Below are 18,051 nucleotides of genomic sequence, written 5' to 3'. Positions count from 1 at the left end.
TATGTCACGTGACGGATTAGTCGCCCAAATCATTAAAAATATCCACTATCATATTGTTTAAATACATTTTCAGAATTATCCTGTGTTATTAGCTATCAAATAACAGACTAGAATGTTGAATGGTAAGTTCCCAAAGTAATGATGGTCAGTTAATCGCTTTATTTCGAATGCAAGGCCGCTTACTATCTCGCACACAACATGAGTCGTCTGCCGTGTTGGTAAACAGATTGGATTCGGGAAATGAAAATGTAATTTTCGAGAGAAACATAAAATCGGAAACATGGAAAAGAGAAAAGAATCAAGTGGTAATTTTTATCAGATATTATTACAATGAACATAATATTTCAAGCGTATACATAGAAGGAACAGATGCCCTAGTATGGTTAATGTGTTTACTAAATCCAACTCGGGCTATTTACTGTATCACAGGGGCACGAAAAATGGAAAACAGTAACATTTTATTCGTAGGATAGATCTAATCAATGGTTCTATGGAACATAATACATGAGCATTTTCGTTTAATGATTTCCGCGTTGTAAAGGCCTATGAAATGTTACATCAGCACAGGATTTAAAAGAAATCGGAGTTTGACAAATTTGTATCCCGGATACCATTGTCATTGGTACAATTTATCAATATACACGTTAGTACTTTGGCATCCTCGATATTCCATGGGTTACTATCACTGACGTTATATCCACTCCTTGTCGGACTTTCTCACAGTAAAAGTGGAGGTAGTTCAGGAGGGAAAAACGATCCACGGGCATGCAGAGACTTTATTTGAAGATTACAGAGAAAGCTACGCCCAACTTCAAAGCAACACAATCAACCACAGTGTACTGTTATAAATTCCTTTGATGTATATCAAATGATGAAATTACGTGTGTTTTCTGTTGCCTCCAGTTTTACTATAAGATAGTCCAAGGGTGGATTTAACGTCAGTGGTAGTCATCCATTGAGTATCGAGGATGGTACTTTGGGAGAACGTATGTGATAGGAACTGCTGAAGTATCGAGTATGCGTGCTTGGAAGTCTTTCTTTTATCGAAGAGAAAACGATGTACACGTATAGTGAAATGCGCTTCATGTAAAAGAAATGCTAATAAATGGTTTGATACCGTCAACATTTTGCACCTAGACCGACCCTGTCCAGTCTTTAATTTATACTTCTTTTATTAATTTTTAATTTATTTCTAATTTCTGGGAAGCCAATCAGAATCTACGAAAATTTTAATTATTATATTTATGAAATGAAGATGAGTAGTATGAGTATAGATTTCATTTCATTAGATTTCAAAATTGAAACAAGAAGGTGTTTACGATAATCAAATCTTAAGCGTAATGTTCAAGCGTAATGTCCAAGAACTTTCAGAAAAGATCCTGCTAATGGCGACACTCGAAATGTCACTATTGCAATGTACATATCTCACTTGACGTGGAAAGGAGAAAAGCCCGGAACACAAACTGTACTCTTGTATATGTCTCTGATGTATCTGGTTCCACAAACTGAAAATTTGAACTTTGAATATTTGTACATCCATACAATGTTTCTCTCCAAGACAACGTTATCTGCCTGTTGATCCGTTTCCGACATAACCATGTCTTTCAGTTGGTATTCATAGCCAATATGAATGCCAACTGGCCAGAGGCAAATTTTAATTTGGAATTGCCTCTTGCCAGTTGGCATTCATATGGTTATGAGTGCCATCTGAAAGACGTTCACTGCTTATATTTACATTTGAGAACAATTTTATGATAAGATCCCAACAGATTTTGGATCTAAAGTTAATAAAGAATTCATTATCGCCAAGGATGGAACAGTCATTTGAACAATCATCTTCCGTTATCACTTGCACGACAATTATGACATCACAATGATAATGACGTTATAATAAGCGGATGGCAATTCATAGACTGAAAAACGCCAATTGCGCTTCGTAAGGTTTACATATTCATAGAGCTCTATAGGGTTGCAGTGAAAATATAAATATATTGATTTGGAAGACAAAAAAGTTTTGTTCTGAAACTTGTGTAAAAACTGCAGCATATCGAAGACTTCGCCTCTAAGACATTATACTAATAGCTATTTTAGACGATAGCTTAATGGCTGTTACAGTAGAGAAACGAATTTTAATGATTATTTTCTGTGTCAAATTGCTAATGATTTAACGATTATCAGTGTGTTTATTTATGACTTCAAATGACATTTTCCTGAAATGTAAAATTTGGGAATATGAGAATGTATGTCGTGTTATCAAACTTTTATTTTGTTTCAGAAGTGAAGACTGATGTGAAACTCTTACTGGAGTGTCTACAGTACCAAGCTGATAATTCCTCGGCCACGAAACAAGCGCTCTTTACTTTGGCCTCAATCTTCTCTAACTATGGTAGGTTTATATTATGATAAAGTAGCTAGAAGTTCGACTAGCACTGTTACAAGCAACTATATGTTCTTTATTGAAATCCGGTTTGTTGTTGAAACTCATTGACGAAAAGACAAAATTAAAAATTCTTAAATTTTGTCTTTTCGCGGCGAAAAGACGAAATTTAACAAATTTTAATTTCGTCTTTTCGCGGGGAAAAGACGAAAAGACGAAAAGTCAAACACGAAAAGACGAAAGTGATACACGCTAATTAGTGTTGACATGCAGTGGTTTTTTAGCTACCCATTAGAGCCCTGTCGTGTTTATCGGAGGACACCAGTGTTCGACCAGTTGAAATCTGGCTGTTTTCCGAGGTTCCTCGATACCTAGTGACATTTATACGGCATGCTATATATTGTATCACATACCAAATTAAAGATAAATTATCTGGCTGTCGATTGAGAGTATTCCCATTATCACATCTTATACGGTTATATTCATGCTTTTTGTAAAATTGGGTAGTGTTATAAGGCCAGCCGAGTTATGAACCTTGACACAGTATTACACATCTATAGAGAAAAATGTCTTTAGAGCCAAACGCCTGTGCTCTACGCTCCGCTAGGTCTCCGATTGATCGTGCTACGCTCAGCTAGCTATATATATAGGTCTTCAGTTGATCGCAAAAACTAGCTGCGAAAATAATTCGGTTGAAATCATTTATATTTTTTTTAAATTTCATAATTATGTTACAGAGGGGTCAAAGGATCACTTCCGTAACATTGGAGGGCTGAATTATGTGTTCAACATCATAACCTCCACAACAAACTCCGAAGTACAGGAATCGGCTTTCTACTGTTTAGGGTGCTGTATAGAAAATAATGGTAAAGTTACACGATTAACTCATAAAATGTTGCTGAGTGTATGTATTTGCAATTTATTTGTTTGAAAGATAATGCAAGTCGATATCTTTCTTTTATATTTTCCTTCCAAATAAATCTATCTAGAATTTAAGAAGTGCGATAGACACATTATTCAGAGTACATTTTGATATATAAGTGGCAGCCACTGGATATATAATTATTTGGCAGCCGCAAGATAGTTATTTGGCGGAACTTTCGTTATCTTGGAAAATATTTTTCTATGTGAGCCTAATAAGCTATCGTAATACGAATGTTCAGTATAAATTTCCTCTTCACATAAATTGTACACATACATATATGTACATGTTGTGGTGATTTTGATTTCAGTGTTCTGTCAGAAGAGCCTTACATCTAATAGCGTGTTTGTTTACATCCACGGAGTCCTGTCCAATACTAAGTGTCCTACAAGGCTCAAACAAACTGCTACTTTTTTCCTTCTCAACCTCGTTTCCAACAATGGTTAGTATTTTAAGAAATTTGACATTTCAGCCTTTCAGGTCAAACGGGTTCATAAACCATGCATGTCAATAACATTTTTACATGGCCCTGAACGACAATCACAAGATATCACAATAATGAACTAATTTCTAGTACCATATTTCATTCATATTTATATATATATTTGTGTTTAAAGAGTGTGCGTGTATAGGCATGTTGCCTTTTGCCAAAATCCCACTGTCTTTGACATCTGACAATAGAATATTAGGAAATGGAAAAAAACCGACATTTTAACTTCTGTATTTTACGGAATTTTTATAATCAAATAAGTGATTTTCAACCTTTATAATGCTAATATTGTATAGAAATGGATTAAGTACACAATGAATTGCTGTAGAAAAACAAGGGGGTTTAAATACTATGTATTTGAAGGAAATGGGATATATTATTGTTCGATGAATACGGGATATTCGAACTAACAGCGGTTTGAGCTATTCGGGTGTTTGTAAAATGAAATATACAGGAGAGCAGTCGGAACAATGCAATATGTTCGACGAACAGGGGTATTCGTGGAAAACGAGTTTGAGTTGGAGGGGTTGGTTCCTAGTTAAGGAATTATTAAATAATTTTTTTTCTCGCCTACACTTAATTGTCACTACAACGTTTTGGTAGCTTTTTTCACCTAATCGAGGGGGATGTTTGATATCGTAACCGATGACCAACGAAAGAAAAAGCAAGACTTTATTTTGCGTCCTTTACTGCTTGGCACTGAAACTGCATGGATGAATAATTGAAGAATTACGATGAAAAACTATAAATATAATCCATGAGTCCATCTATGTAATACAAGTGTATCTTCTAGATAAAATACTTGTATAGGTCATAGGTTCACCATGACAAGCACATTTTGATTTTTACCATCTATCAAAAGAAAAATCGTATCTTGTGATTATTTACATATGTATCAGTGGACCACTGCAAATCGTTCGAAAAGTCTTTAATATTATTTTTGTCTTAAAATAATTTTTACCTGTTGTTTTTGTTTTCAATTTTGTTTAGGTCAAGGACAAACTTTAGTGAGGTCTACAGGTTGTTTATCAGATTTATTGCAGTTACTACGGTAATATTAAACTGATGAATATCTCAAATTATAGCTTGTAAAATATTAAAAGTTTTATTTTATCAATGATTTCATATCTCAAGACATCAAAAAGACATTTTCGTTAGTTTATTTAAGTAACTACTTAGACTTAAATGATATCTTTAGAATTTAAGATTAAAAAAAAACTGTGCTGGTTTATGTATCTGAAGTTGCCCAAAATAATGTAAATCTGAACCAAACTAGTTATCACTAATTTGTTCTTACATATAGGCATATTCCCTGGTATATTTTCCCATGTTTATTTAGTTAAGTTGTTCCTTGATTACCTGCAATATTGTAGTTCCAAGGATATATATGTATATATAGACAAATACTGGTGTCATATTTAGAAAGCATTGTATGCCGGGTACATGTATTTGTTCTATTCATTATTAAAAATTCTATTGAGTATAGATTCAAGTGAATTAATCCATATTTTATTTGTAGTTCATCGTTTCCAAAGACAGAAGTATTTAACAGACAGAGTGCAACAGAATCCTGGTTTGAGGATGTTGGGACGACCAGTGTGGAGCTTTGGTCCAGTGTGGCTAGCACACTCTGTATGTGTGTCAACAATCCACGCAACGGTACACACTTTCTCAAACATATTTATAAAAAAAATAGAAATTTAAAAATATCGCATAATTTTCGTTTTCAACCATGCATTATATTTTTTATGTAGATACAAAATACAGACTGTTAATTATCATAATCAATTATTTACTTTTCTTCAACTTAAATATATTATAATTGCAGCCAAATGTTCAAGGAACTGCATGTACTACGGAAAACAGCCCATGTAATCATAGTCCATGTTTAGATGACGGCTATTGGTTTAATTCAAGATTACATACCGGGGTACTTTAAAGTCGTGTAGTTGGTGGGCTGATATTTCAGCAGCTATCACTATCATTAGTCTTCAATCTGACAAATGATTTCTTGATTAAAGGCATTTGAAAGTCCGCAATGTCATTTTATTAATAATTTTCATCAACACCCATATAGCTCGCACTGCTGGTAAGTGTTTAACAAATTGGAAATGATACGATTATTTATAAATTTTGCTTTCTTTGTAGATGAGAACCAGAGTCGATGTGGACTGGAGCTAGGGTTTATGTTCACACTAATACAACATTGTGATAACCCATCAATTCTGCGACCTTTGCTATCTCTAGTCGGGTTCACTGTAGCCAGTAATGGTAAATCATCTAATTTTTTATCTGAACCTGGGGTTACTTCAGATAAGATATGTTTTCTATTAAGAAACAATTTTGCAAACCATGTTTACTTTTTACACTTTATTTGAATTTGATACTTTGAACTTGAAATTTAGTCTTTAAAATACAGATCCTCTAAGGATACTTAAGTAGTTCATTGGTAAGAAATATTTGTGACTAGAAAATGGAACAGCGATTCTATCAAAGTATAAACCAAATTACGTTATTCCGTCTTTGCATATTACAGAGTTAGCTCCCTTGCGGGTAGGTATCGATTGTTACGTCATTATTTTGTGAGCGCAATTCACGTCGTTTTCTCCGAAACGTATGATGTTACGCTTGCAAACATATGACGTCACAATCAATACCTACCCGCAGTGCAGATAAATCTGTATACATATGTATTTATGTTCGTGGTTCGACACCAACCACGAAATCGACGAAAATTTCTACTCAATGCATATTTCCTGTTATACAGGTTGATGTGATTATTAATCTAACACGTAGATTCGTTATATTTATGTAATACGCGGTTCTGCTTTATATATATTTAAGCTTCCACACAAAGGCAAGTTCGGCAATGTGGAGGTCTAGTGGTTCTCATTGCCCGACTCAAGGTTGCTTTGGATTTGGCTTTACAACAGAACTCCGAATCAGAGTCTCACAGAGCCCAGATCAGCATTGCCATCACTATTGCAGGGACCATAGATTCTTGCATACTGGATAATGGTAAGGACTTCAACAATTGTTTATACATGACAGTGTTACTTTACTGAACACATCGGTATACCATATTAAGCTTTTCCAGGAGAAGACTAAGATAGGCTATGCTTGATGTCTTATTCTTTTGACACATAACATCTTTTGTCAATAAAATATTTGGATATCAAGGTTTTATCTTTTCTGGTAGCATAAACTAACCCCCATAAAAGGTGTACTGTAAACCAACTTTCATTCGTGTGCTATTTGTTTCGTTAATTTCGCAATCCAAGAAAATTGAAAGCCCACTACCTTTCTGGAGCAAAATTTAAAGGTTTCTTATAATCATTATTAACATAAGAAAATACATATCGAAACATAAGATGACCCACGTTATGAAAATTAACATTTAATTTATTTTAATTAAATTGTTCAGAAGATGATAAGTGTAGTTTTACAGTAAGCTAATAACTTTTGCGACGCTACAAAAATTATCGATCTCATTTTACATTACCATTTTAAAAATTAAAAACCGCTTCGGAAAGGTAGTGGCTTTAATATCTTTATCATCTTTATTGATAGGAATTATCATTCAACTCTTATATCCGCGAATATTAATCATCGCGAACTTGTTTATGAAATGGAAATCGCGAAATTTAATAGCCGCGAATGAAAGTTGGTTTACAGTAGCCGGAACCACTAACGTAAGATAATGAGAATTACAGAATACGTCTTTAAAACAAATTAAAAAATCGTTTATCTAATTTAGAAGTCCTCTTGTTTGCAAATAAAAAAGGATGGTCTTTCTGATAAAATAAAAATGTATAAAAAAGACTTTTTTTGGTGTATAAAATATAAGATAAGATTGCAGGTAACAGATCATATGTAACGTTGATTGAATTTCTGAATTTCACAGAATCAAATAGCTTTCATAGTATTAAAATTAATACATTACTATTGAATCCTATTGTATAATAATATAAAGTGCTATCTTGGTATGTATCCTATCATTTATTTAAATCAAGCGTTTTCTAGTGAAACTCAAGTCCTGATTGATATCTGATGTACTAATTACAATTACAGCTGAGAATGCAGAAGATTTGAGTAAGGGGGATGCCATTCCCTCCATGATGCAGCTGTTGCTATTAGGATCGCTGAAACAGGAGGACAAGCTTCAAGTGGTGTTGACACTAGGCCACATGCTCGAACTTTCAAGTAAATGAATATATTCTTAAAACAATCGAAATTGCCATTAGTTTGGGCCTTTGTGGGCAGAGCAAGACTGAAAATCATAGCTTTAGTAATAAACCATTATCTTAAACTACGCCTAAGAATTATACTTGATACTCTTCATAGCCACCCTCGATATTCGAGGGGTTACTGTCAATGTCGTAATATCCAACCCTGAACTATGTCATGTCAAACTGAAGACAGCAGAAAATATAAGTAAATTTCAGGAGGAAAAAAAATGACCAATTACAGGCCTAAAAGGTCTTCCTTTGAACATTATATAGATAGTGACACCCAACTTCAAATCAATAGTCAAACACAGTGTACCTTTATTAACTAATCTTTTGATGTGCATCAAAGGACCAAACTACCTGCCCCATCTGTTGTCGTACATATAGCCTTCACTTTTGCTATGACATAGTCGAGGGGGGGATATAAATACCTTTGAAACAGTGTCGTGGACTCCTCATGACATGACTTCAACATGCGTCCAAAGTATGAATATTGTCTATTTATTTTAATTCTGAATGACTCCATTTCTTCCTTTATGTTATCTCATGTTGGTATATGTGGATTTATTCCCCTGTGGAGACATGATAGAGTATGCGTGATAGTTTCTTTTCCAGCTTAGGGTCCATTTATTCTCAGTATCATGTGATCAAATAAATGCTAGATGGCTGTAGTAATGAAGTAGGATTAATGGGAGGGAACACGCTGATTGCTTTCACAAAAATTAATATTCTGTATTTGCATAGAGTTATATGTGCTTGTGGGTAGGTATTAATTGTAACGCCATGCGGCGTTAATATTACCCACAAACTAATGACGTCATAATGGATACCAACTCGCAAGGTACCCAACTAGGGTAATAGGCAAAGTCGGAATATACGTTGGTCTTATAACATGCAGCATGTTGCATCACACTCACTTTTTCTCCCTAGGTGAGAGCAGGACTCGCATAGATGAAGTGACTGGTCTTCCTGATTTAGTTAAACTCCTCACAGAGTCTGAAGACGAAGAATTCTCAAAAGCTGTAAAATACCTCTTACAAATGTGTATTGCAAGAAGTATGTGTATTTATTATTAATATAAGCATTTGGGAATATTGACATATTTTAACAGTTAATAGTAATAACCATTAAGTTATCCTAGCATTTGCAATGCACGTAGACGAATTCCCCTTTTCTTTTTATACGTAAGAACTAAGTATTTTTCATCATTAAAATGTTGGGGGTTTTTTGTTTTGTTTTTTTCACTGTTAATTAAGTTTGAATTTTCGAAAAATATTGTAGATGAAAAGAATCAAATTGAAGTTGAAGAGGAAAACCTTGAAGCCGTAAGGAGGTACTACATTTTTATTTCATTTTCTTGACTAAAATAATATCACTTAAAATATATTAACATTTTTGACACTGCTATCAGCTATTGTTTTATAGGTTATGTAAATTTGTGCTAAATGTTTAGCATATGTCATTTCCGTATTTTGTATTCATCATCCAAAACAATATCAATAAGAATGAGGTTAACTGGTTTTACTTAATGCATGCCTAAAATCAATATTTCATTTGAAGGAGTTGAATATATATCATATGTATGAAAACTTTTTGAAATCTAGAGAAAATGGAAAGAAAATGCTGCTAAGAATTGATGAGATTAGTGAAAGACTGAAAGTAATTGAAAAAGAAGCTGAAGAGAAAAGTTTGCTAATGCAACAAACAGCACAAGGATTAGAAACAGTGAATACGACACACCGTGATGCCATGTCACTCACGCCAAGGGAAAAAGGTCTTCTTTTTCAACTACAGCAGGTAATCAATGTGCTAAGTAAAGAAGTATAAAAGAATCATAAAATTATAAAATGGGCAATGTATTTATAGATTAGTATAAAAAAAGAGTTATAGAATTATAAAATGGGCAATGTATTTATAGATTAAAAAAAGTATAAAAAAAAAAGAGTTATAAAATTATAAAATTATGGGCAATGTATTTATAGATTAGTATAAAAAAAAGAGTTATAAAATTATAAAATGGGCAATGTATTTATAGATAAGTATAAAAAAAAGTTATGAAATTATAAAAATGGGCAATGTATTTATAGATAAGTAAAAAAAAAGTTATAAAATTATAAAATGGGCAATGTATTTATAGATAAGTATAAAAAAAGTTATGAAATTATAAAATGGGCAATGTATTTATAGATAAGTATAAAAAAAAAGTTATGAAATTATAAAATGGGCAATGTATTTATATGGCAGACGACAAACATAATCATTAGGTTCGTGAACTTCATGGAGTGTGTTTTTAATACGATTAGAGAACGTAGTTAAAACATCTACATTATTCGTTTCACGTTGATTATACATAACACATTTAATTTTTGAATTTTTTTTTACATTTTTATTAATTGAATATTAACATGGACCAAATGTTTTAAATAAAATATAAAATTTTATTTCATTTTCAAGGAAAGAGATGATAGACAGAGAATGGAGTTTTTAGCGTTACATATGCACGCACCATCCCCTCGTACACACCAGTATGGCTTAATACCAAGGCAGTGTTTGTCTGAGGAAAACTATCATCTTCAGGGACGATCAATACTTTTACAGTCGGATGGACAAGGGCTCAACCATCAGACATTTTGTTGTAATACATCAGAAGTCCCACATTACCAGAAACATAATCTAGATCATCATGGCCCGTGCAGTATGAATAATTGCCCAGAGTACTCGAAGGGAATTCAGACTGATGGTCGTGGATCTTGTATCTTAGGGCTAGATGGAAATACTACAATATCTCATAATTTAACAAAACAACAAAGATCTGGAAAAGAAGTTTCTTTGCAAGAAAACAATGCACCAAGTGAAGCAGGAATGTATGGCCAATCTGGACCAATCTCCCGTGATATTCAAATGGAAAGTTTCCCACAAAATAAAAATCATGGACACCATTGCCTCCTGGACCATCGAGGGGATAGAAACGCTGATGGTTATTTTTCAGAAAGTTACAGATTGTGTCCCACATCTTACAAATACGACGTGGGCTTAAATAAAGGCGAAGGAAATACCAAAGTAATTGATAAAGAGGCTGATTCAACAGTAGAGGTGAGCTGTGAAGGTAGAATGAGGGGGACTACCACCAACAACATCAATAGTGTGTCTAGTCCAGGGACAGAAACAGAATTGGTCACGCAAAGAAGCATGCATGAGGTATCTCAGGATCAAGCAGTCATCCAAAGATCTAACTCTTCAAGAGATTTATCATCGAATTCAACATCAAAGGGTATGGGAAGAGCTCAAAAGAAAGCTCCCTTTGTAGAGAAAGACAGTAGAACACACCATCAGGAAACCATAACAAACATCTCTGGTAGTGGTTTACAGGTCAACTCTCTAAACTCGAGTAGTGCTGAAAATCACAGATCAAGTGGGCAATGTGAAATAAATTCATCTGGCACAAAATCATTCACAGAAAGCGAGAGAAAGGATGTGTTTCTCAAACCAAAACCTCCATCGATAGCTAGCTGTTACCGAACACCAGTCAAACGTCCTTCCAATACAAGAATGACCCCATCACTGGGCAACATAAATAGATCAAATTCATTGGTCAGGCATAAGCACTCATTTGTCCGTAAACCAGTCGATGAAGAATCTTATCCTGATTCTGACTGCAGTTCTGTTATGGATACAAGGTCTGAGTTCGATTTGGACTTGATGAAAACTGCTAAGAAAAACACATTTTCACAAAACATTTGCTATAGTGTTACTCCTTTGCGGCGAGAGTATTGTTTTAACAAAACTGACAAGTTCTCCGTCCAAAAAGTCCCCTCTTACATTGGGGGCACACCATGTAGTGTTAAATCTATTGTAAGAATGAAAGACCACGGTGGTGAAAGCATCAATGATAGCTGCTCGGATTCATTTTCTAGTGAAGAAGGTAATAGTTTTTGTTATATTCTTGTCCTCAAAAGGGGGAAAATGGAGGTGCAAAAAAATAGCAAGTTGGGCTTTTTACATTGAAATAACATTGTACGGAAATAATTTTTAAACCATATTTTCCATCCTTTTTGACTGTAAGAATATTGGAAGACATCATAATCTAAATGTTTCAAAAAATATATATATTTTACAAATCTCTTTAATGATGGATCTGTTGATATTTTGGCGAGACTTTAACAACACATGCTACTCTGTTCTAACTCCTTCTTTACAGATGATTGGTCGGATGTTGAAAACTCTGAAACTGAGGAGAATATGGAGTGCCACGATGATCACAAACCATCTGAAGAATTGAAAGATTCAAAGTGTCCAGGTAAACAAATAGTACTTCATCTCGTTGTGACAGAACATAAGACTCTTTCATATGTGGATATGAAGAATAGGGATATTCTACCCGATGGTCACAAAATGTAGTAAAACCCGAGGCTTGCCGACATTTTTCAACATTTTGTGATCCCGAGGGTAGAATATCCCTATCCTTCATATCCACTTATGAAAGAGTATTTTTCTTTCATACCTCGATATTTTATTGCAATTTTACAACTATAACATTCCGCTATTTTGAAATAAATTCGATGAAATCCACGACTGAAAGTCAATTTTTCATACATGAATAAATACGTGATATTTTCAACGAAAATTCGATTGTTTGCATCTTTTATAGTAAAACCAGTTAAGTTTGTGAAAAAAAAGTGTTAAGATGCTCCACCTCCGACAGAGCATAAATGACATTCATCATTTGAACAATAATTGGTGTTTGATCGTGTTTATATATGTCTAATCAACACAAAAAAAATGTCATAAAATAATTCATTTTGCCTTAATTGCATGCGCAATCAGTATTTCATTCCACATAGGATATAGTGACACAGATTTTTTTCGGGATGCAATTAATTATTTTTCATATTTTTAACTTAATGTAAAATTAGAAGCTCAAACTTTTCAATGGTGGTAATGGTGTAAAGTAAGCAACTTTTGTAACTGAAGAAAAATACTGAATCGTTTGCTCCTGTTTTTGATAGTGAAAAAATACCATTTGTCAGCGGTGGAGCATCTTTAAAGTTTTACCGAGGAAATAGAAATTTTGTTGACGCCGTGACGTCACGAGGCTTTATTGGATGAGTAGCCATGTAATACAACCTCAGGCGGCATGAGTGTATTGCCCTAGACTAGCCAGTATTACACCCGTAGATATGAAAGAATATTTCATCTACATGTAATTTTCAAGTAGATTGTTTTAATTTTCTATGGAAACAATTGTAGTCTTGAAATTATGAATTAGACTGGGAGGTCTAGTGTCTGTATTACATATGTACCCAATAAAAATCCTAGTGAAAATGTACAGTAACTTCATTCAGCAATAAGCAAAAAAAAATGTCAGATAGTGTGTTACTTAGGTCTGTCTCCACGCGCGTTCTTTTTTTGTTTCGTCCAGGTATATTTTTAAAAGGAGATGTGGCATTTATGTCTTAAACATCTAGCTTCCCAATAGGCTTTTTTACCAATGTCATAGATAGTTTTACTCACATAAACGATATTTTTAGCTCAACTACAGAAATCGTTTCTTTTCAGGATGTACAGTGTGGCTGAATTCTCCCTCAAACAGTAAACATATGCTGATGAATAGCAGGACATACAACCTACTGTTGGAGACCAGCTTGTATACGTGTGACAAGCACAAGGCTATCAGGGACTGTGAACGGAAATTTATCCAGAAAATTAGAAAGAACTCTAAAGTTATAAGTAAAAAGAGGCATCTTCCTCCTATTACAACAAGACACATAGAAGATACACATCCGTCTAGGAATACCATGTCTGTGTATGAATTCAGGACAAGTGAATCGGAGAGTGATGGTAGGGTATGTACTTTTTATAAAAAAAGATATAGCTCATAAGTACTGACAATCTTCGGGTCAATGACACGTTGTCAAGGGAGTTCACTTTTTATTTCAAGTCGAGTCATTGGGTTCTTGCTGACGGTCAGTGACCTGTGTGCATGTGCGCGTTTAGTATTGAAATAAAAACTTGTTTTACAAGACTGCTTTATTTATACCCATCCTTACCAACATTATCTAAGTGTCCTGAAATAAAAATGGTCCCCCAACTTCGTTAGAAACAATGGCCGATTTACATGGGTCATCTGAAAACCATTTAAAGATTTTTTTCATAACAGGAATGTGTGTAACTTGCATTATCAACTTCAATATTGGTTCCTGTATAATTGTACTCTGTGCTCAATTATCATTCTTTGCAAAATTTATACAAAATTTTTTTATTAACTTCTTTTTTTTGTATTCCTGTGTTGTATAAGGCAAGTCATGATACATGTAAATCAAATGTGGGTATGTTTTTTGTTTTTGTTTTTTTTATATAATTATTATTAATTTAAAATATGTTCTGCCTTTATCAAGGTTACACCTCCCTACTCCATAAACTCCTGCAAGATAAATCTCGAATCTTTGAGGAATGTAATACCACGTCGTAGCCGGATTCCATATACAGAGGAAGAAGTAGAGAACATCATGACTGGTGTGTCGCAGTTTGGCACCCGCTGGAACCAGATCCTCGTCACCTATAAGTTCCATGCTTCCCGAACGGCCACTGATCTCAAGGACAAGTATAAAAGACAAGTGGTGAGAAATGATTTTTGATTTTGGTAAAATAGATAATATAAAGGGTTATATACAAAAAAACACTTGGTGTTAAAAACAATTCCGTCTGCCAAACGATTTTTTATTTTGCTGAAATACATACATGGAAAGGGTTATAAAACATTAACAAGAAAAAATTGTGTTCAAAATATAAAACAATTTCGTCAGCTAAAAGATTAGTGGTGAGAAATTGATTTTTAATTGTTGTAAAATAAATACATAGAATGGTAAATAAAACAATTGCAAACAAAACCTGTTTTAAATACATAGTACAATTTCGTCTGCCTAATGATTATTGGCATATTCATTTCAATCCACATTCTACAAACTAAAAAGGTACGCTGCCCAGAAAGCACATCACGTCTAGATGACGTCTGCATGATGTTGGATTGTGGTCATGAAGTCAGTTTAATAGACATGCAATATCATAGATTACATATGTATCGTGTTTTATTGTATCATTGTATCGTCACATTTACAGGCATCGCATGCCAATGGTTCAGAAGAAACTAATATTAAAGCCGTTGTAAAGAACGCAACTCGGAGGAAGCGAGTCAGCAAGCGGTTCTCGATGTGTGAAGAGCGACGATTAATAAGGGGAGTGAAAAGGTTTGGGTACAACTGGAAATCCATTCTCAACTTATTCAGTTTCTCAAAGGGACGCACTTCTCATGATCTCCGGAACAGATGGAGGAACATGCACAAAAAAGTCGTAGGAATGTGATTGTGGTTCTAGTAGAAACTTCACAAAATGATTTCTCAGTTTTCTTGACAAATGGACTAGAGTTGGTTGGACTCAGTATAACTGCAGAATAATCAATTGACAAATTCTAATGGATATAACAAACGAAAAAAATGTTAAAGTTATCATTCTGGCATTCATATAACGTTTATTTAAATAGTTATCAAGGAATACATGCAGATAAAAAGCTCTTAACTTATAACCGTTACTTGTGATAAGTTTTTCATTTGACTGGAGATTTGTTCTGAGTAAAGAAATTATTTTTGTTTTTATATATTGTACATATCTTTGTTATTGAAGATGCTCTATGTGATGGGGTGGGGTTGGGGGGGGGACTAAATTAATCAGTTTCCTGGTTAAAAAATGTCATCATTGAAAGTCTGTGATATATTGAATTTGTTGGATGATTTGGCAAATGTTATTTAATCATACAATGTATTTTAAAACCCTGCCAAGGATTGCTGGGTCCTACAAGGTAAAGGTTACTTCTTCTGGTTTGTTGATTATTTATTTATGATGTTGATCAACTTGGCGAAGTTTGATGTTGATATAAGTAACCACTGTTATTAATTACCGTGCATACAGTTGTAAATAGTTGATAGAACATTAATGGCACAGATGATACATTTTTACTTGCGTATATGAACGATATTGTACTTTTAGATAATTTGATGTCGGTTTGACGATCAACTAATAGTCGGTCAGTTCTGATTATTATTTATATATTAGTTATCCCGAGGTTTTAAAATCCTCTTTTTTAAATATTTTTTGTGTAATAAAAACCAATAATCATGCATTGTATATATCCAAAAATGATATTTTTAAACAGCATCTAAGTTAATATACCCAGAATCCAGGGATCAATCTAGGTTTGGGGGGAAACTACCCTTTTTCAAAATAGGGGAAAATTTGGCGAAATATAGGGGAATTTTAATCTTCTTAGTTTGGTCCAAAATTATATTCATTTTGACGAAAAACTACTGAAAAACAACTAATTTTATTTTTAGATTTAGTAAAGCAAGATTCTAAGCTCAATAATGAAAAATTTGAGTTCATCATAAAATAATTCAATTTTGTTTGTTACGAGCATTTTCATTGGCTTAAAAATTTACTTTATCAGCCCATAAAGGAAAAAATGGCGTCGCCGTTTGTGACGTTGCTTCTGATTGGCTGAGAAGACGGCGTAATGATTTCATAGACAAAGGAGTCCCAAAATGAATTTCGAGTATTGAAGAGATTATCTTTAGTAATTTGAATTATAAGGATTAAGTTGAATAGACTTTTTATGTTATGGAGATATAACACAAAATCGGAGATTTTTGTGTTATATCTCCATAACATAAGAAAGCTATTCAAGTTAATCCTTAAATATGCAGGAGCTGTATGATAAATATGAAGAAATTTGCAAACAAAAGTCTAAAAAAATAATGAAAAATAAGTCACAGGGGAAATTGTGTTACAGAAACGGTCATTTTTTAACTTCAAATGGGGAATCTTTAAATCTTTAGGGGAATTTTAGGCCAGAAATTTACCCATAAACGGTAATAAATCAGAGCTAGATTGATCCCTGGTATCATTTATATAACTGTCAATGATCGCCATCTTGATCTTCGTTAAATGTATTTATTTCAGCTATTTCTCATTTACGTTATGTTATTATCAATACAATAAAATTCATTCAGATGTTCACAGTCTTGACAATGCGTATTTATTTCGAAAGATTTTCAAACAATTAAATGAAAAATTTTACGAGGATGATATTTTTGTGAGTCATCCCTGAAGGCTCTGTGTGCGACCAGAAATGAGAAGGTAGTTTTGTCCCTTGATATACATCAAAAGAATTGAATAATGATACACTTCGGTTGACTGTGTGGCTTTGAAGTTGGGCGTCACTCTCTTGTGTACATATGTAATCTTCAAAAGAAGTCTTTAGTTTAGCCATAAACTGTGTATATTACAGGGGTCGATATATTATATAGCGGCAGTGATTATAACCATTGAAATATCAAGACTGCACCTTTGTCACTAAATGGATCCGTAAACAACACTTAAAACCAAATCGCCAGATATTGGCCCGCGAAGATACGGTTTCTGGCTAATTCTGAAGACATTTTTGTTCACAATCCTGCAATCAAACCTTTCCAAAGTCGGAGAATGCCGCGACCACATGCACTTGCAGATTATATATATAAAGTTTCTGTTAAAGGTATAACGGAACATGGCTACTGGTTAACTCCAGATTTTTTACATTACAGATGCTCCAAAATACAAATAAAATAATTTTTGTTTTTGATACATGCTCAATCAGTACTTAATTCCATATAGGGCATAGTGCCGTGAAATTTTTTTCGGACGCAATAATTTTTTTTTATCTTGAAGTAAAATAAGAAGCTCAAACTTTTCAATGATGGTAATTGTGTAAAGTAAGTAACTTTTGTGACTGAAGAAAAATGCTATTTTGTCTGCTCCTGCTTTTTATAGAGAAAGCGCCAGTGACCGAGACTGGTAAAATGACAACCCATGATTGAACCTATATGATATAATCTTTCATCCATCATAATAGTCCTTCATTTCGTCTGTCCGTCTTTTCTTCAGCCCGTCAGTAATTGTTTGGTTTTTCTCAGAAAGCACCAGAGGAATTATTCTGAAATCGTAG

General features: G+C 33.7%; 1 protein-coding gene across 1 annotated transcript; it reads left to right on the top strand.

Moving 5' to 3' along the window:
- The first annotated feature begins 196 nt into the window (after positions 1 to 196).
- On the top strand, positions 197 to 14,729 carry LOC138330159 (uncharacterized). Its single transcript, XM_069277578.1, has 16 exons — positions 197 to 305; positions 2,276 to 2,386; positions 3,115 to 3,243; positions 3,610 to 3,741; positions 4,780 to 4,840; positions 5,309 to 5,448; positions 5,938 to 6,060; positions 6,634 to 6,807; positions 7,861 to 7,992; positions 8,949 to 9,074; positions 9,300 to 9,351; positions 9,623 to 9,815; positions 10,473 to 11,940; positions 12,217 to 12,315; positions 13,575 to 13,861; positions 14,414 to 14,729. The coding sequence occupies exons 1-16, from the start codon at positions 281 to 283 to the stop codon at positions 14,651 to 14,653; spliced, it is 3,492 nt and encodes a 1,163-aa protein (XP_069133679.1). The 5' UTR covers positions 197 to 280; the 3' UTR covers positions 14,654 to 14,729.
- The last annotated feature ends 3,322 nt before the right edge of the window (positions 14,730 to 18,051 follow it).

The sequence above is a fragment of the Argopecten irradians genome, chromosome 8 (genome assembly GCF_041381155.1).
Source record: "Argopecten irradians isolate NY chromosome 8, Ai_NY, whole genome shotgun sequence".
NCBI lineage: Eukaryota > Metazoa > Mollusca > Bivalvia > Pectinida > Pectinidae > Argopecten > Argopecten irradians.
The sequence above is the reverse complement of the archived record's forward strand: the minus strand, read 5'-3'. Positions and strand labels throughout refer to the sequence as shown.

What these genes read in the sequence shown, in the direction of transcription:
- LOC138330159 (XM_069277578.1), top strand. Translation starts at nt 281, where the DNA reads ATGGAAAAGAGAAAAGAATCAAGTG. An exon ending in CTCAATCTTCTCTAACTATG is followed by an intron (nt 2,387 to 3,114) that starts GTAGGTTTATAT and finishes ATTATGTTACAG; the next exon opens with AGGGGTCAAAGGATCACTTC. An exon ending in GATTTATTGCAGTTACTACG is followed by an intron (nt 4,841 to 5,308) that starts GTAATATTAAAC and finishes TTTTATTTGTAG; the next exon opens with TTCATCGTTTCCAAAGACAG.